The 24,783-nt window shown below is 46.8% G+C and overlaps 1 protein-coding gene across 28 annotated transcripts in view; it reads left to right on the top strand.

The window, feature by feature from the left end:
• The window catches only part of OBSCN (obscurin, cytoskeletal calmodulin and titin-interacting RhoGEF), a 622,289-nt gene that overhangs the window by 235,440 nt on the left and 362,066 nt on the right, over nt 1-24,783 (top strand). For all 28 annotated transcript variants that reach the window (XM_040431714.1, XM_040431713.1, XM_040431717.1 and 25 more), the window contains 5 exons: nt 4,411-4,677; nt 8,178-8,444; nt 8,987-9,259; nt 9,411-9,677; nt 14,390-14,656. In XM_040431714.1, the coding sequence (XP_040287648.1) occupies nt 4,411-4,677; nt 8,178-8,444; nt 8,987-9,259; nt 9,411-9,677; nt 14,390-14,656 (1,341 nt within the window). The remainder of the gene's footprint in view (nt 1-4,410; nt 4,678-8,177; nt 8,445-8,986; nt 9,260-9,410; nt 9,678-14,389; nt 14,657-24,783) is intronic.

Raw genomic sequence — 24,783 nt, 5'->3', positions numbered from 1 at the left:
GGCCGCCATGAGCAGAGTGTAGGGAGCGTCACCTTCAGGGTGGGCCCATACGTGTCTACAGCGGAGCTGACTGTGAAGGGTAAGGCGGCCATGAGCAGAGTGTAGGGAGCGTCACCTTCAGGGTGGGCCCATACGTGTCTACAGCGGAGCTGACTGTGAAGGGTGAGGCGGCCATGACCAGAGTGTAGGGAGCATCACCTTCAGGGTGGGCCAATACGTGTCTACAGCGGAGCTGACTGTGAAGGGTAAGGCGGCCATGAGCAGAGTGTAAGGAGCGTCACCTTCAGGGTGGGCCCATACGTGTCTACAGCGGAGCTGACTGTGAAGGGTAAGGCGGCCATGAGCAGAGTGTAAGGAGCGTCACCTTCAGGGTGGGCCCATATGTGTCTACAGCGGAGCTGACTGTGAAGGGTAAGGCGGCCATGAGCAGAGTGTAGGGAGCATCACCATCAGGGTGGGCCCATACGTGTCTACAGCGGAGCTGACTGTGAAGGGTAAGGCGGCCATGAGCAGAGTGTAGGGAGCGTCACCTTCAGGGTGGGCCCATACGTGTCTACAGCGGAGCTGACTGTGAAGGGTAAGGCGGCCATGAGCAGAGTGTAGGGAGCGTCACCTTCAGGGTGGGCCCATACGTGTCTACAGCGGAGCTGACTGTGAAGGGTAAGGCGGCCATGAGCAGGGTGTAGGGAGCGTCACCTTCAGGGTGGGCCCATACGCGTCTACAGCGGAGCTGACTGTGAAGGGTAAGGCGGCCATGAGCAGAGTGTAGGGAGCGTCACCTTCAGGGTGGGCCCATACGTGTCTACAGCGGAGCTGACTGTGAAGGGTGAGGCGGCCATGAGCAGAGTGTAAGGAGCGTCACCTTCAGGGTGGGCTCATACATGTCTACAGCGGAGCTGACTGTGAAGGGTAAGGCGGCCATGAGCAGAGTGTAGGAAGCGTCACCTTCAGGGTGGGCCCATACGTGTCTACAGCGGAGCTGACTGTGAAGGGTAAGGCGGCCATGAGCAGAGTGTAGGGAGCGTCACCTTCAGGGTGGGCCCATACGTGTCTACAGCGGAGCTGACTGTGAAGGGTAAGGCGGCCATGAGCAGAGTGTAGGAAGCGTCACCTTCAGGGTGGGCCCATACGTGTCTACAGCGGAGCTGACTGTGAAGGGTGAGGCGGCCATGAGCAGAGTGTAGGGGTGTCACCTTCAGGGTGGGCCCATACGTGTCTACAGCGGAGCTGACTGTGAAGGGTGAGGCGGCCATGAGCAGAGTGTAAGGAGCGTCACCTTCAGGGTGGGCTCATACATGTCTACAGCGGAGCTGACTGTGAAGGGTAAGGCGGCCATGAGCAGAGTGTAGGGAGCATCACCTTCAGGGTGGGCCCATACGTGTCTACAGCGGAGCTGACTGTGAAGGGTAAGGCGGCCATGAGCAGAGTGTAGGAAGCGTCACCTTCAGGGTGGGCCCATACGTGTCTACAGCGGAGCTGACTGTGAAGGGTGAGGCGGCCATGAGCAGAGTGTAGGGAGCGTCACCTTCAGGGTGGGCCCATACGTGTCTACAGCGGAGCTGACTGTGAAGGGTAAGGCGGCCATGAGCAGGGTGTAGGGAGCGTCACCTTCAGGGTGGGCCCATACGTGTCTACAGCGGAGCTGACTGTGAAGGGTAAGGCGGCCATGAGCAGAGTGTAGGGAGCGTCACCTTCAGGGTGGGCCCATACGTGTCTACAGCGGAGCTGACTGTGAAGGGTAAGGCGGCCATGAGCAGAGTGTAGGGAGCGTCACCTTCAGGGTGGGCCCATACGTGTCTACAGCGGAGCTGACTGTGAAGGGTAAGGCGGCCATGAGCAGAGTGTAGGGAGCGTCACCTTCAGGGTGGGCCCATACGTGTCTAAAGCGGAGCTGACTGTGAAGGGTAAGGCGGCCATGAGCAGAGTGTAGGGAGCGTCACCTTCAGGGTGGGCCCATACGTGTCTACAGCGGAGCTGACTGTGAAGGGTAAGGCGGCCATGAGCAGAGTGTAGGGAGCGTCACCTTCAGGGTGGGCCCATACGTGTCTACAGCGGAGCTGACTGTGAAGGGTAAGGCGGCCATGAGCAGAGTGTAGGGAGCGTCACCTTCAGGGTGGGCCCAAACGTGTCTACAGCGGAGCTGACTGTGAAGGGTAAGGCGGCCATGAGCAGAGTGTAGGGAGCATCACCTTCAGGGTGGGCCCATACGTGTCTACAGCGGAGCTGACTGTGAAGGGTAAGGCGGCCATGAGCAGAGTGTAGGGAGCGTCACCTTCAGGGTGGGCCCATACGTGTCTACAGCGGAGCTGACTGTGAAGGGTAAGGCGGCCATGAGCAGAGTGTAGGAAGCGTCACCTTCAGGGTGGGCCCATACGTGTCTACAGCGGAGCTGACTGTGAAGGGTGAGGCGGCCATGAGCAGAGTGTAGGGGTGTCACCTTCAGGGTGGGCCCATACGTGTCTACAGCGGAGCTGACTGTGAAGGGTGAGGCGGCCATGAGCAGAGTGTAAGGAGCGTCACCTTCAGGGTGGGCTCATACATGTCTACAGCGGAGCTGACTGTGAAGGGTAAGGCGGCCATGAGCAGAGTGTAGGAAGCGTCACCTTCAGGGTGGGCCCATACGTGTCTACAGCGGAGCTGACTGTGAAGGGTAAGGCGGCCATGAGCAGAGTGTAGGGAGCATCACCTTCAGGGTGGGCCCATACGTGTCTACAGCGGAGCTGACTGTGAAGGGTAAGGCGGCCATGAGCAGAGTGTAGGGAGCGTCACCTTCAGGGTGGGCCCATACGTGTCTACAGCGGAGCTGACTGTGAAGGGTAAGGCGGCCATGAGCAGAGTGTAGGGAGCATCACCTTCAGGGTGGGCCCATACGTGTCTACAGCGGAGCTGACTGTGAAGGGTAAGGCCGCCATGAGCAGAGTGTAGGGAGCGTCACCTTCAGGGTGGGCCCATACGTGTCTACAGCGGAGCTGACTGTGAAGGGTAAGGCGACCATGAGCAGAGTGTAGAGGGCATCACCTTCAGGGTGGGCCCATATGTGTCTACAGCAGAGCTGACTGTGAAGGGTGAGGCGGCCATGAGCAGAGTGTAGGGAGCATCACCATCAGGGTGGGCCGATACGTGTCTACAGCGGAGCTGACTGTGAAGGGTAAGGCGACCATGAGCAGAGTGTAGAGGGCATCACCTTTAGGGTGGGCCCATATGTGTCTACAGCGGAGCTGACTGTGAAGGGTAAGGCGGCCATGAGCAGAGTGTAGGAAACGTCACCTTCAGGGTGGGCCCATACGTGTCTACAGCGGAGCTGACTGTGAAGGGTAAGGCGGCCATGAGCAGAGTGTAGGGAGCGTCACCTTCAGGGTGGGCCCATACGTGTCTACAGCGGAGCTGACTGTGAAGGGTGAGGCGGCCATGAGCAGAGTGTAGGGAGCGTCACCTTCAGGGTGGGCCCATACGTGTCTACAGCGGAGCTGACTGTGAAAGGTAAGACGGCCATGAGCAGAGTGTAGGGAGCGTCACCTTCAGGGTGGGCCCATACGTGTCTACAGCAGAGCTGACTGTGAAGGGTGAGGCGGCCATGAGCAGAGTGTAGGGAGCGTCACCTTCAGGGTGGGCCCATACGTGTCTACAGCAGAGCTGACTGTGAAGGGTAAGGCGGCCATGAGCAGAGTGTAGGAAACGTCACCTTCAGGGTGGGCCCATACGTGTCTACAGCGGAGCTGACTGTGAAGGGTAAGGTGGCCATGAGCAGAGTGTAGGGAGCGTCACCTTCAGGGTGGGCCCATACGTGTCTACAGCGGAGCTGACTGTGAAGGGTAAGGCGGCCATGAGCAGAGTGTAGGAAACGTCACCTTCAGGGTGGGCCCATACGTGTCTACAGCGGAGCTGACTGTGAAGGGTAAGGCGGCCATGAGTAGAGTGTAGGGGTGTCACCTTCAGGGTGGGCCCATACGTGTCTACAGCGGAGCTGACTGTGAAGGGTAAGGCGGCCATGAGCAGAGTGTAGGAAACGTCACCTTCAGGGTGGGCCCATACGTGTCTACAGCGGAGCTGACTGTGAAGGGTAAGGCGGCCATGAGCAGAGTGTAGGGAGCGTCACCTTCAGGGTGGGCCCATACGTGTCTACAGCGGAGCTGACTGTGAAGGGTGAGGCGACCATGAGCAGAGTGTAGGGGTGTCACCTTCAGGGTGGGCCCATACGTGTCTACAGCGGAGCTTACTGTGAAGGGTGAGGCGGCCATGAGCAGAGTGTAGGGAGCGTCACCTTCAGGGTGGGCCCATACGTGTCTACAGCGGAGCTTACTGTGAAGGGTAAGGCGGCCATGAGTAGAGTGTAAGAAGAACGGGAGGATCATTAGCACTTTTTTCACTGTGATCCATCTATAGTGATGCCCTCCTGTTACTTTGTTGCAGCCCTTCCGGTGGTTTTTGAACAAAAGCCTGAAGACCAGAGTTGTGAGGAGGGGTCTACAGTCGTTATACGGGCGCAGATCTCAAAGGCCAACGTTGAGGCAAAATGGAGAAGGGGAACCACGGAGATCATCCCCAGTGAGAAGATCGATATCAGGCAGGACGGTAAAACCGTGGAGCTGGTTATACTACCGGCCGTGCCGGAGGACTCTGGAGACTACACGTGTGACACCGGCGATCAGGAGGTCACATGTAACTTGCGTGTAACAGGTGAGCCGGGGAATATCTGACAGTGTGGGGCCACGTCATGGAGACTCTTCACTGGTCTATAGACATGTATCTGGGGGCCAGGGCCTGCTCCAGGTTCATGTGGGCCCTTGGGTGATAATTCTCAGTGGGCTCCTGTGGCTCCCACACAGTATAGTGACCTCCAATGCCTCCCAGAAAGTATAGTGCCCCCCTACAGTATAATAACCCCTAGTGACCCCCAATATTCTGAATGAGGGGGCACTAGGGGTGATTACACAGTGTGTGGGGGGCACTAGTCATTATACTGTGTAAGGGGCACTCACACAGTATAATAGCCCCCTCATAGTGTAATGACCCCCGGAGTGGCCCCCTAACATAGCTATCACTGCTGGAGCGCAGTCCTATCATTCACTTACCCTGCACTCCGTCATCACCGCCGGGCCTGGAGGAGAGATGACTCCCCTGCGCTCCAGCAATGAGCGCTCAGCCGGAAACCCCCTCCCCCAACACTGTCACAATTTGTCGATTGTGGCCCTCCCTCACAGATTGCGGCCCTCCCTCACAGATTTACACCCCACAAAGCCCCTCGCACAGATCTGCACTCTCATGGCCCCAGAATACGCCACATGCCGCCTCCCCTCACTCACAAAAAGCTATAGTAATGGAGCGGGTGGTCATACAGCATGTACCCCAGGACTGCACAGCACTAGACCCCCACAGCCTCTCTCTCCCAAAGTGTCTGCACGAGCTCCAGAGTCAGTGCCGAAAGAAAGCTCTGTCCTATACAAATTTGGTCATGTGACCAGTAACCTCTTTCCGGCATCCACCGTAAATGTACAGCACAAGTCGGGTCTTTAAAGATGGCGTCCGCTCTGCAACCTGGCACCCGCTACCAATGTCCACGATCTGCGGTAATGCTGACTTGGACATTTAACCATTCAGATACCGTGGTCAAATGTCACCACGGCATCTGAGAGTGTTAAATAACGGAAGCACGCGCTTCCTGCTCACACGCTTCTTCCCCCAGCGGAGATCGGGGAAAGAACCTTGTTCTATAAATAAGCCACAGCCTGTTCTAGGCTTCCAGGCTTAGTATTAGTATATCCCAGTCCAGGCCACTGGGTGGCAGCACTGAGCTGTGATATAGTGATTTCTATACAGAATAATAGAGCAATTTCCATTATTCTGTATAAGTTGCAATCTGATGAAAAGTAATTTAAAAAAAAATGATTCTGCTAAGATAGAACTCGCAGCCTTCTACATTAAAGGCAAGAACCTTAACCACTGAGCTATAGAGTTTCATGTTAACCTGCTGTATATACACTCACCTAAAGAATTATTAGGAACACCTGTTCTATTTCTCATTGATGCAATTCTCTAGTCAACCAATCACATGGCAGTTGCTTCGATGCATTTAGGGGGGGGCTCCTGGTCAAGACAATCTCCTGAACTCCAAACTGAATGTCAGAATGGGAAAGAAAGGTGATTTAAGCAATTTTGAGCGTGGCATGGTTGTTGGTGCCAGACGGGCCGGTCTGAGTATTTCACAATCTGCTCAGTTACTGGGATTTTCACGCACAACCATTTCTAGGGTTTACAAAGAATGGTGTGAAAAGGGAAAAACATCCAGTATGCGGCCGTCCTGTGGGCGAAAATGCCTTGTGGATGCTGGAGGTCAGAGGAGAATGGGCCGACTGATTCAAGCTGATAGAAGAGCAACGTTGGCTGAAATAACCACTCGTTACAACCGAGGTCTGCAGCAAAGCATTTGTGAAGCCACAACACGCACAACCTTGAGGCGGATGGGCTACAACAGCAGAAGACCCCACCGGGTACCACTCAGCTCCACTACAAATAGGAAAAAGAGGCTACAATTTGCACGAGCTCACCAAAATTGGACTGTTGAAGACTGGAAAAATGTTGCCTGGTCTTAAGAGTCTCGATTTCTGTTGAGACATTCAAATGGTAGAGTCCGAATTTGGCGTAAACAGAATGAGAACATGTATCCATCATGCCTTGTTACCACTGTGCAGGCTGGTGGTGGTGGTGTAATGGTGTGGGGGATGTTTTCTGGGCACACTTTAGGCCCCTTAGTGCCAAATGGGCATTGTTTAAATGCCACGGGCTACCTGAGCATTGTTTCTGACCATGTCCATCCCTTCATGACCACCATGTACCCATCCGCTGATGGCTACTTCCAGCAGGATAATGCACCATGTCACAAAGCTCCAATCATCTCACATTGGTTTCTTGAACATGACAATGAGTTCACTGCACTAAAATGGCCCCACAGTCACCAGATCTCAACCCAATAGAGCATCTTTGGGATGTGGTGGAACGGGAGCTTCGTGCCCTGGATGTGCATCCCTCAAATCTCCATCAACTGCAAGATGCTATCCTATCAATATGGACCAACATTTCTAAAGAATGCTATCAGCACCTTGTGGAATCAATGCCACGTAGAATTAAGGCAGTTCTGAAGGCAAAAGGGGGTCCAACACCGTATTAGTATGGGGGCACTAATAATTCTTTAGGTGAGTGTATATTATGGCTAAAAACCTCAGTAGTAGTTTCCCACATATTATGCATTTATATATATATATCAGAGGGATGATTTTGGGTAATTGCACATTTATTTTGTGCCATACATTTTTTACAATCACAAAAAAATATATAAAATGATACTTCTGCTGTATAGGAATACCTAATACCTAATACATGAGAAACTACTATAAGTTTTTCTGCCACAGTTTAGCATCGAGCTCTATAGCTCAGTGGTTAAAGTTCTTGCCTTTAATGTAGAAGGTTGTGGGTTCGAATATACCCTGACATTTCAGAAATAGAGGCTAAATTAGACTTAAAGGGGTATTCCAATCTCAGACAATGGAGGCATATCCCTAGGATATGAGGTGGGAACCGCTCCTACAACAAGAACGGTGTGCGGAGAGCTTTGGCTGGAGGATCCCGGATTTCCTGGGGTCTGTCCACCACCAAGAGCTGCTCCCATAGAAGTGAATAGGAGCGCACCACGCACTTGTGGCCCCTGCTCCTATTCATTTCTATGCGGAGCCAGCGTTCAGCTATTTTCGGCAGCCCCCTAGAAATGAATGGAGGGTGGCTGCGCCCTACATTCATTTCCTCGCTCCGTTCTCATTGTGAGACCCGCACCTATCAGATAATGGGCGCATATCCTATGCCCCATTGTCTGAGATGGGAATACCCCTTTAAATACACAGGGTGTCCCCACTCATACTGACAATGCTTGGGGATATCCCCTTTATATTCATAGCACTGACTCCATATATGGACATATCCAATCCCCAATGTTCTGCCTGACCTGAGAGGCCCCCCCAGAAGCAGAGGGTCCAGGTTTGCCGGGTGCTGACGCCGTCCTTGCTGGGGCCATTCTCTGTCCGGGGGTCACTGTGGTCATCATAAGGACAGGACATGTATGTAAGGTATGAAGAAGGGAATAATCAGCATCATCGTTCATCCTAAAACGTTACTTTGCCATCTCTCAGCGCTGCCCGTGCAGTTCACCCGCCACCTGCAGAACGTGCACGGAGAGGAGAACGGGTCTGTGACGCTGAGGGCGGACATATCCAAGCCTGATGCCCCCATACAGTGGAAGAAAGCCGGTCTGACCCTAAAATCAGGGGCCAAATATGAGATGAAGCAGTCGGGCTGTGTGGTGGAGCTCTGCATTCACAAGCTGCAGCCATCAGACGCAGGAGAGTACAGCTGTGACACCGGACACCTGACATCTGTGGCGAATGTCCACGTGAAAGGTAGAAATACTCGAAAACAATGGTATGAAGTGACCATTAACCACATGGGATCCTCCACACATGACGAGTCCGGCGGTCTGTGTCGGTGGCAGTCTGTGTCGATGGCAGTCTGTGTCGGTGGCGGTCTGTGTCGGTGGTAGTCTGTGTCGGTGGCAGTCTGTGTCGGTGGCGATCTGTGGCGGTCTGTGTCGGTGGCGGTCGGTGGCGGTCTGTGTCAGTGGCGGTCTGTGTCGGTGGCAGTCTGTGTCGGTGGAAGTCTGTGTCGGTGGCAGTCTGTTTTATGGCAGTCTATTTCAGTGATGTCTTCGTCGGTGAGAGTCTACGTAAGTGGCAGTCAATGTGGGTGACAGTCTATGTTGCTGGCACTCTGTGCCAATGACTGTCTATAATGGTGGCAGTCTGTCTTGGTGGCCGTCTGTTGGGGTTGGTCTCTGACGGTGGTAGTCTATGTAAGTGGCAGTCTGTCTCTTTGGTCGTCTGTCTCGGTGCCCCGGCTTGTACTCATTCATGTACAGATCATTATTATTGACCTCGTCTTTTAGAGCCAGAGCCTTTCGTTGTGGACCAGCTGCAGAACGTGTCTGTGGAGGAAGGAGAGGACGCCATCTTCAAGTGTAAGGTGTCCAAGAACAACGCCCCCGATGTGCAGTGGTACCTGGCCGGAGTCCCTCTACAGTCCAATGAGATGAATGAGATAGCTGTCCACAAGGGCAAGATTCACACCCTGACCCTAAAGAAGGTGTCCCTGGAGGACGCCGGCCCCGTCAGCTTCAGAGTGGGACAGAGCACGACAGCAGCAGAGCTGGAGGTGAAAGGTAAAGGCCAGAAACATGGCTGAACCCCACTACATGTCCCAGGACCGCGGGACCTTTTCTTCTCTGCACTATTTATTGCCACTGAAGCTTTCCATAACATTTATTATCAGTGGTTGTTGTGACCCCTAATGTGCCGTTACTTTACCCTCAGCTCTACCTCTAAGATTCACCAAACCTCTGCAGCCGACGGAAGTGGATGAGAAAGGAGAAGTCGCCCTGCACTGCGAGCTCTCCAAACCCGACATCACTGCAGAATGGAGGAAAGGGGCCGCCGTAATCAGACCTGGAGGAAAGTACGAAATCAGCCTGAAAGGAGCCGCGCACACCTTACATATCAAAGATGTCACACTGGAAGATTCAGGGGAATATAGCTGTCATGCGGTAAACGAGAGAACATCCGCAACATTACAAGTTAAAGGTAAAGAAGATACCACTAATATATATATACAGTACAGACCAAAAGTTTGGACGCACCTTCTCATTCAAAGAGTTTTCTTTATTTTCATGACTATGAAGACATCAAAACTATGAATTAACACATGTGGAATTATATACATAACAAACAAGTGTGAAACAACTGAAAATATGTCATATTCTAGGTTCTTCAAAGTAGCCACCTTTTGCTTTGATTACTGCTTTGCACACTCTTGGCATTCTCTTGATGAGCTTCAAGAGGTAGTCCCCTGAAATGGTCTTCCAACAGTCTTGAAGGAGTTCCCAGAGATGCTTAGCACTTGTTGGCCCTTTTGCCTTCACTCTGCGGTCCAGCTCACCCCAAACCATCTCGATTGGGTTCAGGTCCGGTGACTGTGGAGGCCAGGTCATCTGGCGCAGCGCCCCATCACTCTCCTTCATGGTCAAATAGCCCTTACTTTCAAAGTTTTCCCAATTTTTCGGCTGACTGACTGACCTTCATTTCTTAAAGTAATGATGGCCACTCGTTTTTCTTTACTTAGCTGCTTTTTTCTTGCCATAATACAAATTCTAACAGTCTATTCAGTAGGACTATCAGCTGTGTATCCACCTGACTTCTCCTCAACGCAACTGATGGTCCTAACCCCATTTATAAGGCAAGAAATCCCACTTATTAAACCTGACAGGGCACACCTGTGAAGTGAAGACCATTTCAGGGGACTACCTCTTGAAGCTCATCAAGAGAACGCCAAGAGTGTGCAAAGCAGTAATCAAAGCAAAAGGTGGCTACTTTGAAGAACCTAGAATATGACATATTTTCAGTTGTTTCACACTTGTTTGTTATGTATATAATTCCACATGTGTTAATTCATAGTTTTGATGCCATTATAGTCATGAAAATAAAGAAAACTCTTTGAATGAGAAGGTGTGTCCAAACTTTTGGTCTGTACTGTATATAGAACATAACTACTATAATACTGCCTCCTATGTACAAGGATATAACTACTATAATACTGTTCCTATGTACAAGAATATAACTACTATAATACTGCCTCCTATGTACAAGGATATAACTACTATAATACTGCTCCTATGTACAAGAATATAACTACTATAATACTGCTCCTATGTACAAGAATATAACTGCTATAATACTGCTCCTATGTACAAGAATATAACTACTATAATACTGCTCCTATGTACAATAATATAACTGCTATAATACTGCCTCCTATCTACAAGAATATAACTACTATAATACTGCCTCCTATGTACAAGAATATAACTACTATAATACTGCCTCCTATGTACAAGAATATAACTACTATAATACTGCTCCTATGTACAAGAATATAACTACTATAATACTGCCTCCTATGTACAAGAATATAACTACTATAATACTGCTCCTATGTACAAGGATATAACTACTATAATACTGTTCCTATGTACAAGAATATAACTACTATAATACTGCCTCCTATGTACAAGGATATAACTACTATAATACTGCTCCTATGTACAAGAATATAACTACTATAATACTGCTCCTATGTACAAGAATATAACTGCTATAATACTGCTCCTATGTACAAGAATATAACTACTATAATACTGCTCCTATGTACAATAATATAACTGCTATAATACTGCCTCCTATCTACAAGAATATAACTACTATAATACTGCCTCCTATGTACAAGAATATAACTACTATAATACTGCCTCCTATGTACAAGAATATAACTACTATAATACTGCTCCTATGTACAAGAATATAACTACTATAATACTGCCTCCTATGTACAAGAATATAACTACTATAATACTGCTCCTATGTACAAGAATATAACTACTATAATACTGCCTCCTATCTACAAGAATATAACTACTATAATACTGCCTCCTATGTACAAGAATATAACTACTATAATACTGCCTCCTATGTACAAGAATATAACTGCTATAATACTGCTCCTATGTACAAGAATATAACTACTATAATACTGCCTCCTATGTACAAGAATATAACTACTATAATACTGCCTTCTATGTATAAGAATATAACTACTATAATACTGCTCCTATGTACAAGAATATAACTACTATAATACTGCCTCCTATGTACAAGAATATATCTACTATAATACTGCCTCCTATGTACAGGAATATAACTACTATAATACTGCCTCCTATGTACAAGGATATAACTACTATAATACTGCTCCTATGTACAAGAATATAAATACTATAATACTGCTCCTATGTACAAGAATATAACTGCTATAATACTGCCTCCTCTGTACAAGAATATAACTACTATAATACTGCCTCCTATGTACAAGAATATAACTACTATAATACTGCCTCCTATGTACAAGAATATAACTACTATAATACTGCTCATATGTACAAGAATATAACTACTATAATACTGCTCCTATGTACAAGAATATAACTACTATAATACTGCTCCTATGTACAAGAATATAACTACTATAATACTGCTCCTATGTACAAGAATATAACTACTATAATACTGCCTCCTATGTACAAGAATATAACTACTATAATACTGCTCCTATGTACAAGAATATAACTACTATAATACTGCCTCCTATGTACAAGAATATAACTACTATAATACTGCTCCTATGTACAAGAATATAACTACTATAATACTGCTCCTATGTACAAGAATATAACTACTATAATACTGCCTCCTATGTACAGGAATATAACTACTATAATACTGCTCCTATGTACAAGAATATAACTACTATAATACTGCTCCTATGTACAAGAATATAACTACTATAATACTGCCTCCTATGTACAAGAATATAACTACTATAATACTGCACCTATGTACAAGAATATAACTACTATAATACTGCCTCCTATGTACAAGAATATATCTACTATAATACTGCCTCCTATGTACAAGAATATAACTACTATAATACTGCTCCTATGTACAAGAATATAACTACTATAATACTGCCTCCTATGTACAAGAATATAACTACTATAATACGGCCTCCTATGTACAAGAATATAACTGCTATAATACGGCCTCCTATGTACAAGAATATAACTGCTATAATACTGCTCCTATGTACAAGAATATAACTACTATAATACTGCTCCTATGTACAAGAATATAACTACAATAATACTGCTCCTATGTACAAGAATATAACTACTATAATACTGCTCCTATGTACAAGAATATAACTACTATAATACTGCCTCCTATGTACAAGAATATATCTACTATAATACTGCCTCCTATGTACAGGAATATAACTACTATAATACTGCCTCCTATGTACAAGGATATAACTACTATAATACTGCTCCTATGTACAAGAATATAAATACTATAATACTGCTCCTATGTACAAGAATATAACTGCTATAATACTGCCTCCTATGTACAAGAATATAACTACTATAATACTGCTCATATGTACAAGAATATAACTACTATAATACTGCTCCTATGTACAAGAATATAACTACTATAATACTGCTCCTATGTACAAGAATATAACTACTATAATACTGCTCCTATGTACAAGAATATAACTACTATAATACTGCCTCCTATGTACAAGAATATAACTACTATAATACTGCTCCTATGTACAAGAATATAACTACTATAATACTGCCTCCTATGTACAAGAATATAACTACTATAATACTGCTCCTATGTACAAGAATATAACTACTATAATACTGCTCCTATGTACAAGAATATAACTACTATAATACTGCTCCTATGTACAGGAATATAACTACTATAATACTGCTCCTATGTACAAGAATATAACTACTATAATACTGCTCCTATGTACAAGAATATAACTACTATAATACTGCCTCCTATGTACAAGAATATAACTACTATAATACTGCACCTATGTACAAGAATATAACTACTATAATACTGCCTCCTATGTACAAGAATATAGCTACTATAATACTGCTCCTATGTACAAGAATATAACTACTATAATACTGCTCCTATGTACAAGAATATAACTACTATAATACTGCCTCCTATGTACAAGAATATAACTACTATAATACGGCCTCCTATGTACAAGAATATAACTACTATAATACGGCCTCCTATGTACAAGAATATAACTGCTATAATACTGCTCCTATGTACAAGAATATAACTACTATAATACTGCTCCTATGTACAAGAATATAACTACTATAATACTGCCTCCTATGTACAAGAATATAACTACTATAATACTGCTCCTATGTACAAGAATATAACTACTATAATACTGCCTCCTATGTACAAGAATATAACTACTATAATACTGCCTCCTATGTACAAGAATATAAATACTATAATACTGCTCCTATGTACAAGAATATAACTACTATAATACTGCTCCTATGTACAAGAATATAAATACTATAATACTGCTCCTATGTACAAGAATATAACTGCTATAATACTGCCTCCTATGTACAAGAATATAACTACTATAATACTGCCTCCTATGTATAAGAATATAGTATATAATATAATACCCGTACTCTATAATACTACCCTCTGTGATCACGTATTTATCACTTCATAACATATTTTTGCCTTGTTTCCTGTGGCAGTGATGTCATGTAACTGATGATGTCATCCGTCCGCCCCCTCGACAGTGTGACCTGTTGTTTTCTGCTGTGTTTCAGCCCTGCCGCTTGTCTTTACACAAGAGCTGCATAACATTGAGCCGGAGGAGGGGAGGACGGCCATCTTACAGTGCGAGGTGTCTCGGGAAGGTGCGCCTGTGGAGTGGAGGAAGGGGGCTGTGGTCCTACAGTCCGATGATAAGTATGAGATGAGACAGGCTGATCGTATAGTTGAACTGATGATCCACAACGTGGCACCGGAGGACTGTGGCCCCTACACCTGCAGCACAGGATCCGCCCAGACCACGGCCTCTGTGTTTGTACAAGGTAACAAGCCTCTTCTACGTGGGGAGTTCATGACAGATCCAGACTGTCGTAGGACTGTGAATCTTCTACGGTTCTCGGGGTTAGGATGGAGCTAGATATGTGCCCTGGTGTGGCAGCCGTTACATAGTGACATCACAACCTATGAATGATGTCACTTAACTAACATGTAGAGCATCCGCCCATGGGCAACTTGTGCAGCGTGGGGCAATATGCGAGTGTTATGGTGGGCTGATGGGGATAGTAGCAGTTTGACTCACAGTTAATCGCGCTCCCTGGGCCAGTGTGCAGTGAATGGAAGGACGGCACCAGTTCCTTCAAGGCACACTCTATTGTCCAGGGATTCCCGCCAGATTGTGGTAGAGGTGCCCTTGGTGGAGTGGTTTTTAAGGTGCCGGGTCCCTGGTGTTCATGATGCCAGCACTGTAAGGTGCAAATAGGTGATAAGTTTGCACAATAAGGAGACCAGTTCTCTTAACAAATTCCCAGTACTTTACTGAAGCTGATTCATAGGTCATTGTAACGGACCGTTTCAGCAGACAAGGGGTTAAAATCCGTTCAGGCGATAGGCCCCTTTCTGAGAGACAGGCACAGCTACTGCAGAACACCAAACTCCCGAACTGGATACAAAATAGCACTCCAAACTGGGACCTCACGAATAGCTGCTAGCAGACGAACAGGAATCAGCTTACACTCCTGGCAATCAGTCTCTAACAGCAGACAGTGGATCCCCCCAATAACAAGACAAGGCTCCGTGTTGAGGGTCAAGCAGTGGTCTGAGGTGCTGGCACTCCCAGCCTGGTTTTTATTACAGTTGTTGCGAATACAGGTCCGCCCACAGGGTTTTGAAATACAACCAATCAATATGTTACAACACATACAATGTAAGTACAGCAACCAATCGTTCACACCCCTAGGGGACCAGAAGGGAGACTGCGACACAGGACAGATATGCAGCACTGCAAGATACACAGAGACAATACATCCCCACAATGGATCTTGGTTTCCTCCTCTCTGCCCTGGAGACACCCGAGGAGTAATCCAATTATCTCTCACGACAAAGAGAAATCACCAATACACATGTGGGGACAACAGAACAGAAATCACCATTTAAACATACAATGTCACAACCCTTTTCAATACACAGACATTTAACATCCCAAAATGGCACGAATTAGACCAGGAGTTCAAGTTAGTTCAAGTCCTTTGTGAACAAATGAGGCCTGGCTGATGAGAGGGCCCATAATCCTGGGGCAAGAGGCCAGCAGCCAGGCCCCTCCAAAACCCAGTGGCGAGGTTGGTTTCGCCACAGTCATCAATGTGTGCAAAAGTCTTTTACAGCAAGGCGGCTTCTACAATGGTTCAGGTGAGTTCCCAAAAGTTGCATAAGGGTTAGTTTTACTCTATACCAATCAATCTTTCTCCCTTGTTTTTCCAGGCTGGAGGGATGTACTATCTCTGCTGTACTGTATGTCATATACTTCTGTATCCTCTATAGGAATACTATCTCCTGACAGGTGGTCTTTCTGTCTTTGGTTATGGTGGGCAGCTGGTAGCTTACAATCTCTCTACCTAATGCAAAGGAGACTAGAGCCTGATAAACGACAATTTCCTTCCTTTGCCAATATTCTCACTCCCTCTCTGGGTTGCCTGGCTCTTCTGTAATCTTTCCCTTCTATGGGCTGGTACATGGAACTAACTATGGAGTTTTGATAACTCTGCAAAAATGGCTGCTGAGGTGCAGCTTTTTCCTCAGACATCACACTCTCCTCCTTCTTCTCTTCTCAGAGAGCGGAGTCAGCCCTGGGAGGTTTGTTAGAACCTCCCCCTCCCTGTGCAACTTTATGGGAACTCGGGCACAAGGACATTTTCATGATACACAATCACAGTATTAAGCAGTGTGTTTCAGGACAATGCATTACCCCCTACTTTAATATAAGTCGTCCTCAGGGCACTCTTGCCACGATGATGCATCACGTGAAAAATATAAAAAGAGCATGCATTTATATACACAGTACCATTACCCCATTCTTGTGTTTTCTCTTCTTTGGCTGCAAGAGAATTGGGTTAGGCATATAAATCAGGAGCATCACAATATAGCATGGGTGACAAGGGCCGTAGTTTCTCTTCTAACCGGGGATCTGAGGGCGCTGACCTGGCACAGCGGACAATAAAGACCAGGATAGTCCATAATGTAAACAAAAACTACTCAGGAGGCTCAAAGGGCATGAGTCCGATCCCTAGGCATAAAGCATGATGGTTGCAGAACATCACGGAGGGCTTTAGTACGTCAAAGTCCATCTCCGGGCACATGACTTGAACGTTGCAAAACAAGAATAAAAGAGTCTTCAGAGAGTCCTTAGAGCAAGGCAAATAATCAAGGCAATGTGTCTCTTACTCTGGCTTTGTAGCTTCAAATGATGCGAGAATGCAATAACAGTTAATCCTGGTACCGGGCAGGTGGTTTTCTCTTGGTAGTCCGGTTGGATCTCCAAAGTGGCTGTGACTCTACAGGCCTTGGCTCTAGGTAACTTGGTTCATCTTGAGCTACCGAGGATCCTTTACTAGGTAGCACTTCTGACTGAAGTGGGGCTGTATTAGTCTTGGCGGGAATAAAAAAGGTAAGCCACGGTGTAAGGAACCAGTGTAGAGGATCTGAGTCCAGTAATAGTTTTCCAATAGACTGTGTTGGTTCAACTGGATCAGGTGACTTTTTGGACAATTGGTCTGTGGATAGAGTTTCTTTTTGGACAATCTCTTTCAAACATAACTTGAGACAGTTGCGATGCACTATTTGTGGTGCGCTGTTCTCTTTGGTGATTTCGTAGATATCAGTCTCAGGATTAGGAACAGCTGTGGTGGTGTAGGGTTCTCTTTCCTATTTATTATCCAGCTTACTAGTGTGCTAATTGTTTTTTTAGCCACACGTGGTTACCAGTTTTTAAGCGTTCTGCTTTTGCAGACTGATCATAGTCTTTCTGTTGCTTTTGGCATGCATTCGCCTTGCGGATCTGGACAATATCTTGGGCATCAGCTAGGTGTTTTTGTTGTTTACTCACCCAATCTGTTTGTGGTAAAGATTGATGGAATCTGGAACTTGTACATCCAAGGTGTCACGAGGTAGAGTCGCGGGTATAAAGATAGAGCGGAGGTGCACCCCCTGAGCTGCCACCCGGTCCCCTGTCCCTGCCTACTTGCACCACCCGCCCTAGGAGACGGGGCGCAACTGGGCAACAGTCCCTGACCTGAGTAAGTGCAAGCAGAGAGATAGAGACAGCAGGGAAGCGGACAGCAAATGAGAGGTAGCACTAGAGCGGACAGAGAGGTGGAACAAGCAAGGTACCACCAAAAATGGAAGGGCGAGGCGGGTCAACTAGCCGGGGTCAGTCCAGGAGATCACGTCAGTACAAGGGAAGAGGCAAAGGCAAAATCCAAAAGCAAGCCGAAGTCAAAATCCGAGAGGACAATAATAATACACAGCCTAAGGGACCAAAATCACAGGCAACCTGTAGCCAGCAGGTTGCCTGTATTTATAGTGGGGAGTGAGGGTCATGTGACGTGGCCAGCGTCACATGACCGACAGACAAACAAGTCGAGCACCGAGTGATCAGCTTGGCGCTCAAGGCAGACCTAGGAGCAGGGAGCCTCCCAGCTAGCAAAAGCCGCCCTGGGAAAGAGGCTGAACACAGATCCTCGCTCCCGAAGCTAAGCAGCAGGTCTGCGGCTGATGGGAGACCGAGTACGCCTTCGGCGCCCGTTACACAAGGTGAGATCTGCAGGTAATCTGCCTTGACGGTCAAACATAAGGTAATATGGGGTGTATCCAGTAGAACAATCGATGGTGTTGTTGTAAAGACACATCAGTTGAGGTAGTAGAGTTGGCCAATCAGTTCTTTTAGCAGGTGGTGCAGCTCTCAACATTGCAATACATGGTTTGGTTAATTTTCTCACAAAGTCCATTACCTTGAGGATGGTAAGCTGTTGTTCTCATCTGTGAAGTGAACATAGTTCATGGAAGAGCTGGGATTCAAAGGCGGATCCTTGATCTGTGACAATCTTTTCAGGCCATCCATAGGACAACAGGAAATTCTTCCAGAAAACACTTGCGGTGGTTTTGGCTGTCAAGTCTTTAACAGGTACAGCTACAACGAATTTGCTGTAGTGATCAATTATTGTCATGGCGTAGGTATATCCTGAGTGACTTGGTTCTAGCTTTACGTGATCAATGGCCAGGCCACTATTTCTAGAGGTGTCCGGCTTACAATGGGATGGTATGATGCTCTTTGGTCATGTCTCTCACAAGAAGAACATTCTCGACACCAATTTTCAATATCTTCTCTCATTCCAACCCAATAAAATCTTCGGCGGATGGTAGCTTCAGTTTTTTGTACACCAAAGTGTCCTGACCTATCGTGGTACATTTCAAGGACAATTCTGGCATTTCGGCGTGGTACTATATTTTGATGCAGCCGATCATTGGTGACGGGATCTAGGGTTCTTCTTAACATTAGTACTTTTTGCATAAACAGTTGCTTTCTGTGTCTCCATAACTTGAGCAGATCGGGATCTGCATTCTTTTTGCGGATTCTTTCTGGTGTTCTTCCACTAGCGAAGAAATCTTGTAGCTCACCTAATACTCGACTTTCAGCTTGCAATTTGATCTACCTTTCTTTCTCAATTTGTAGTTCTGGATTTCTCTGCTGTTGGAAGTTGAGGACTTCTTTACCTTTGATGGTGATAACATCTTGTTGGGCAAACTGTTTGTAGAAAGCCGGCATCTCTACTTCTTCCCATATGTCTTGCTGTTCAGTAGGGTCTTCTCTGGTAGGCAGACAGGATAAGGTATCTGCATTTTCATTTGACTTGCCTGTTCTGTACTTGACCACAAAGTTGTAGTTGGCAAGACATGAGGCCCATCTTTGTTCTAAGGCTCCTAACTTGGCTGTGTTGAGGTGCGCCAGTGAGTTGTTATCAGTATAGGCCACAAATGGGGTTGCTGCGAGGTAGTCTTTAAATTTTTCAGTGACAGCCCACACGAGTGTGAGGAATTCCAGCTTGAAGGAACTGTAGTTCTGGTCATTTCTCTCAGCACCCTTAAGAGATCTGCTGGCATAGGCAATTACTCTCTCCTTACCTTCTTGTAGTTGAGACAGGACAGCTCCAAGGCCTTTCCTACTGGCATCAGTTTAGAGATGGAATGGCTGTTGGTAATCTGGATAGCCTAAGACAGGTGGTTCGGTCAACTTCTTCTTCAGGAGTTGGAAAGCGATATCTCTGTCTTCATTCCATTTGATTGGTATCTGGGCTTTCTGGTACTTCTTGGGATGTCCTCTCAGGAGTTCTTGTATCGGTTCAGAAATCTGGGCGAAGTGAGGGATGAACCATCTGTAGTATCCTGCAAAACTAAGAAAACTTCTCACTTCTTTTACTGTGGTAGGCCAATTCAGGACTGCAGCTATCTTTGGATCAGTCTTGACACCTTCAGAACTGACAACATGTCCCAGGTACTTGACTTCTGGTTTCAGTAGGCAGCACTTAGAGGATTTGATCTGGAGTCCGTGCTTGATGAGGACTTGAAAAACTTTGGCAAGATGTTTTAAGTGGTCTTCATAGGATTTAGAGTAGATGATGACATCATCTAGGTATAACAAGACAGTTTCAAAGTCATTGTGGCCTAAACATCGTTCCATTAGTCTTTGGAAAGTTCCATGTGCATTGCAAAGTCCAAAGGGCATGTAGGCAAATAGGCCCATAGGGGTAGTAAATGCTGTTTTTTCACGATCTTCAGGAGCCATGAGTACCTGCCAGTACCCACTGGTTAAATCCAGAGTAGAAAAGTAAGCTGAGGATCCTAATGCTGTCAAGGACTCCTCGATTCTTGGTAAAGGATAGGCATCCTTGTGGGTTATGCTGTTAATCTTCCTGTAGTCTACCTAGAACCAAATGTTACTATCTATCTTTCGGACAAGGACTAGAGGTGCAGCCCATGGACTATGGCTGTCTTTGATGATTTTTGAATCTTTCATCTCCTGGATCATCTTTTTAACAGACGGATACATAGTTGGTGGTATAGGCCGGTGCCTTTCTGTAATTGGAGGGTGTGAATCGGTAGGGATGGTGTGCTTGATTACACTGACCTCTCCATAACCTGAAAGATGTTTACTGAAGGCTTGATGATGTTTTTTCACGACTTTTAAGACTCCTTCAATTTTTTTCTCAGGTTTAGAAGTATCTCCCACATGGAGTTCTTTCCACCATAATGTATTTGGAGTATGATCTTTAGTATTCAGCTTCTGAGTAGACTGTTCAGTCGTAGCTGCAGGTACACTGATAACATCTTGAAAAGTGACTTGAATCAGTTGAGCAACAGGGTAGTGCTTGGTCAAGGTCATACTGCTACTACTTAAGTTCAGGAGACAAATTGGCACTTTACCTTGGGAAACAGTCACTAGGCTTCTTGCAGATTGGACTAGAGGATGGTCTTCCAGGTTGATGGGTTCTACCAGGGCCTTGTAGTCTTGACCTTGGATTCCAAGAGCAGTTTGGCACCATAGGAGTGTTTCAGTATTGGGTTTCAGTATCTCTGGTTGGCTATCTTTGATGCGAGCATAGCAAATCTCTCCTTTCTCATTAGCAAATATCTGTTGTGCACTTAATACACGGATGGTCTGTTGTATCACATCTATTTTTGGAGTCAGGTGAAGCAGTAAGCATGGACTTGTGTAAAGCTTCAAGCATTTCAGTATAACAGTTCCTAAGGACGTTCATTCCTAGGACTACTGGAGGGTTGTTATCTTCCCTGACTTGCACAACAATGATACCTTGTTGGGGTAGTGTGGTTCCTCCCACTTGAAGAGTTGGCTCCCAGTACCCATGTACTGGCACAGGTTTGCCGTTGCTGGCTATAATGCTCAGCCAGGATTCTGGTGGCTGTGTCAGCTGGTCGTGGTCCCAGTATTCCTCAAAGGCAGTCTGTTGGATAGTTGTGACTTGAGACCCGGTGTCCAATAAGGCAACAAAGGGAACCCGATTAATTTGGAGAACCACTTCTGGACGGGGTCCTACATAACTGGGCATCCAGCTAGGATCTTCTGGACCCACTGCTTTACCTCCCGAGGGGCGGTCCTTGGCATCGGGGGTCGACCTTTTAACTGCCAGCACATCATTTCTGTATGACCTGGCTTGTGACAGTATCTACAAATAGGTCACTTTTGCTCGTTAAAGCGGACAGTGGGACGTCTACAATGGTTTCTGGGATAAGTCTCTTTATCCTCAGGAGGGAAATGTTTCCTTGGTGACGGTGTCTCATCCTCCAGCAATAAAAGTTTCTCCCACTGTTCCAGTTTTTGGCATACATTCTTCAGTCTTTTGGTTAGGAAGTTGACTTGATCTGTCAGGGCAGCAACTGCATCAGGAACTGGAGCTTGGGCTTCCTGACTGACTATTGGGCGACATTTTGGAGATGTAGTTGGCTTATTGACAGACATTTCAGCAGGCCTAGCAGGCTCTGGTTGTGGGTCTTTCCCCAGAACACTGAGAGCTAGCTCTTTGAAGTCTAGGAAGATAGAACTTGGGTGCTGTGCAGCTACCATCTTTAATTGGCTCTTTAAGGTTTCTGTCCTAACACCTTCAATGAATTGCTCTCTAAGTGTTTTATCTTGATCCTCTGCTTCATGGGGGTCTACCTGTATAACAGCTCGCAGGGCTTCCTGTAAGGATAATGCAAAGTCTCTGAGAGACTCACCGGGCTGCTGTCTCTTGTTGAAGAATCTCATCTTGACCTCTGACACAGTCCTGGGTTCAAAAGTGTCGTAGAGTCGTTCCAATATCTGCTCCACTGTTCTTTTCTCTGAGCTTGGCCAGGATTTCACTTCTCTGAGGGCAGCACCTTCCAGTTGTGCAGTGAGGATTTCCATTTGTTGTTCTGCTGACACAGGGTACAATCTGAATACAGCCCAAAAAAAAAATCTTTAAATTCTCTTAAAGTATGAGCTTCCCCAGCATATCGTGCGAACCAGGGTGCTCCTAGAAAATAAGGCATTGTTAAGGGCCTCATGCTTGGTGCTGCAGCAGCTGGTGATGCGCTAGCTGCGGCTGCTGCAGGGGACCTGCTAAGGTCAGGCTGCTCACTATCTCCTTGTTCAGACATGGCAATGATAGTCCTTCAATATAATGCAAGCTAAATACAGTTTTACACACTTTTTGTCTTGCGTTGCTATGGGCAACCGCCACTATATAGGCCTTTAAGAGTCGCAGCGACAGCCCGATATAGAGGAGTATGGTGCTCTGCAAGGTGACTTGTGGGCCCAAACAGTCCTTTTCAAGGAACTGTATTTTTCCCTTCTCCAAGATGGTGCTGCTTTCACTTCCTGTAGGGGTACAGTTGATTTATTTGTCCTGCTGGGAACTTATACTGAGCACTTTTGTTCCTTCTGCTGCAATAATGGTTCCTCTGTGGAGGTAGGCTGTTTGGTTCCCTCCCCTCTGCTGGGTGGATGTCTTCCTCTCAACACATGATGCCCAGATCCAAGATGGCCGATTAACCCCTGTTTTGCCACAGTGCTGCAACTGGTACAGATTCACCCTTTCCAGCAGCAAATAAATTCAATAAAGTCCCTTGTATGGGGTTTTACAGATGCTGTGGGCTTCAGCAATGGTCTGAGAGCATATATATATATATATATTGTCTATAATAAGGCACAGAGGATATTGATATCCTGTTCGTGATGCCAATTTAATGCAGCGACCGGGCCGCAGGGGCAATATGTGAGTGTTATGGTGGGCCGATGGGGGTAGTAGCTGTTTGACTCACGGTTAGTAGCGCTAACTAGGCAGACTAGATGGGCCAAATGGTTCTTATCTGCCGACACATTCTAGGTTTCTCCCTGGACCGGCGGGCAGTGAAGGGAAGGACGGCACCAGTTCCTTGGGGGCACACTCTGTTGTCCAGGGACTCCTGCCAGATGGTGGTTGAGGTGCCCTTGGTGGTGTGGTTTTTAAGGTGCCATGGAGGCAGGGTCCCTGGTGTTCTTGACGCCAGTATGCACGTAAGGTGCAAATACCCGTATTTTTTGCCCTATAAGACGCACCTAGGTTTTTGAGGAGGAAAATAAGAATTTTTTTTATTTTGAACCAAAAGGTGTGCTTTTGGTGGGTTTTGAACTAATGGTGGTCTGTGGATGACACTATTATGGGGTAAATCTGTGGATGAGACTGTTATGGGGTAAATCTGTGGATGAGACTGTTATGGGGTAAATCTGTGGATGACACTGTTATGGGGTAAATCTGTGGATGGCACTGTTATGGGGTAAATCTGTGGATGGCACTGTTATGGCGGCATCTGTGGATGACACTGTTATGGGGTAAATCTGTGGATGACACTGTTATGGGGTAAATCTGTGGATGACACTGTTATGGCGGCATCTGTGGATGTCACTGTTATGGGGTAAATCTGTGGATGGCACTGTTATGGGGTAAATCTGTGAATGGCACTGTTATGGCGGCATCTGTGGATGTCACTGTTATGGGGTAAATCTGTGGATGGCACTGTTATGGGGTAAATCTGTGGATGGCACTGTTATGGGGTAAATCTGTGGATGGCACTGTTATGGCGGCATCTGTGGATGTCACTGTTATGGGGTAAATCTGTGGATGGCACTGTTATGGGGTAAATCTGTGGATGGCACTGTTATGGGGTAAATCTGTGGATGGCACTGTTATGGCGGCATCTGTGGATGGCACTGTTATGGGGTAAATCTGTGGATGACACTGTTATGGGGTAAATCTGTGGATGGCACTGTTATGGGGTAAATCTGTGGATGGCACTGTTATGGGGTAAATCTGTGGATGGCACTGTTATGGGGTAAATCTGTGGATGGCACTGTTAGGGGGGATCTTTGGATGGCACTGTTATGGGGATCTGTGGATGGCACTGTTATGGGGGCATCTGTGGATGGCACTGTTATGGGGATCTGTGGATGACACTGTTATGGGGGATCTGTGGATGGCACTGCTATGGGGGATCTGTGGATTGCACTGTTATGGGGGCATCTGTGGATGACAGTGCTATGGGGGATCTGTGGATGGCACTGTTATGGGGGATCTGTGGATGGCACTGTTATGGGAGATCT

The sequence above is a fragment of the Bufo bufo genome, chromosome 5 (assembly GCF_905171765.1).
Source record: "Bufo bufo chromosome 5, aBufBuf1.1, whole genome shotgun sequence".
Classification (NCBI taxonomy): domain Eukaryota; kingdom Metazoa; phylum Chordata; class Amphibia; order Anura; family Bufonidae; genus Bufo; species Bufo bufo.
Note: the sequence above shows the minus strand (reverse complement) of the source record. Positions and strands in the feature narration are given on the sequence as shown.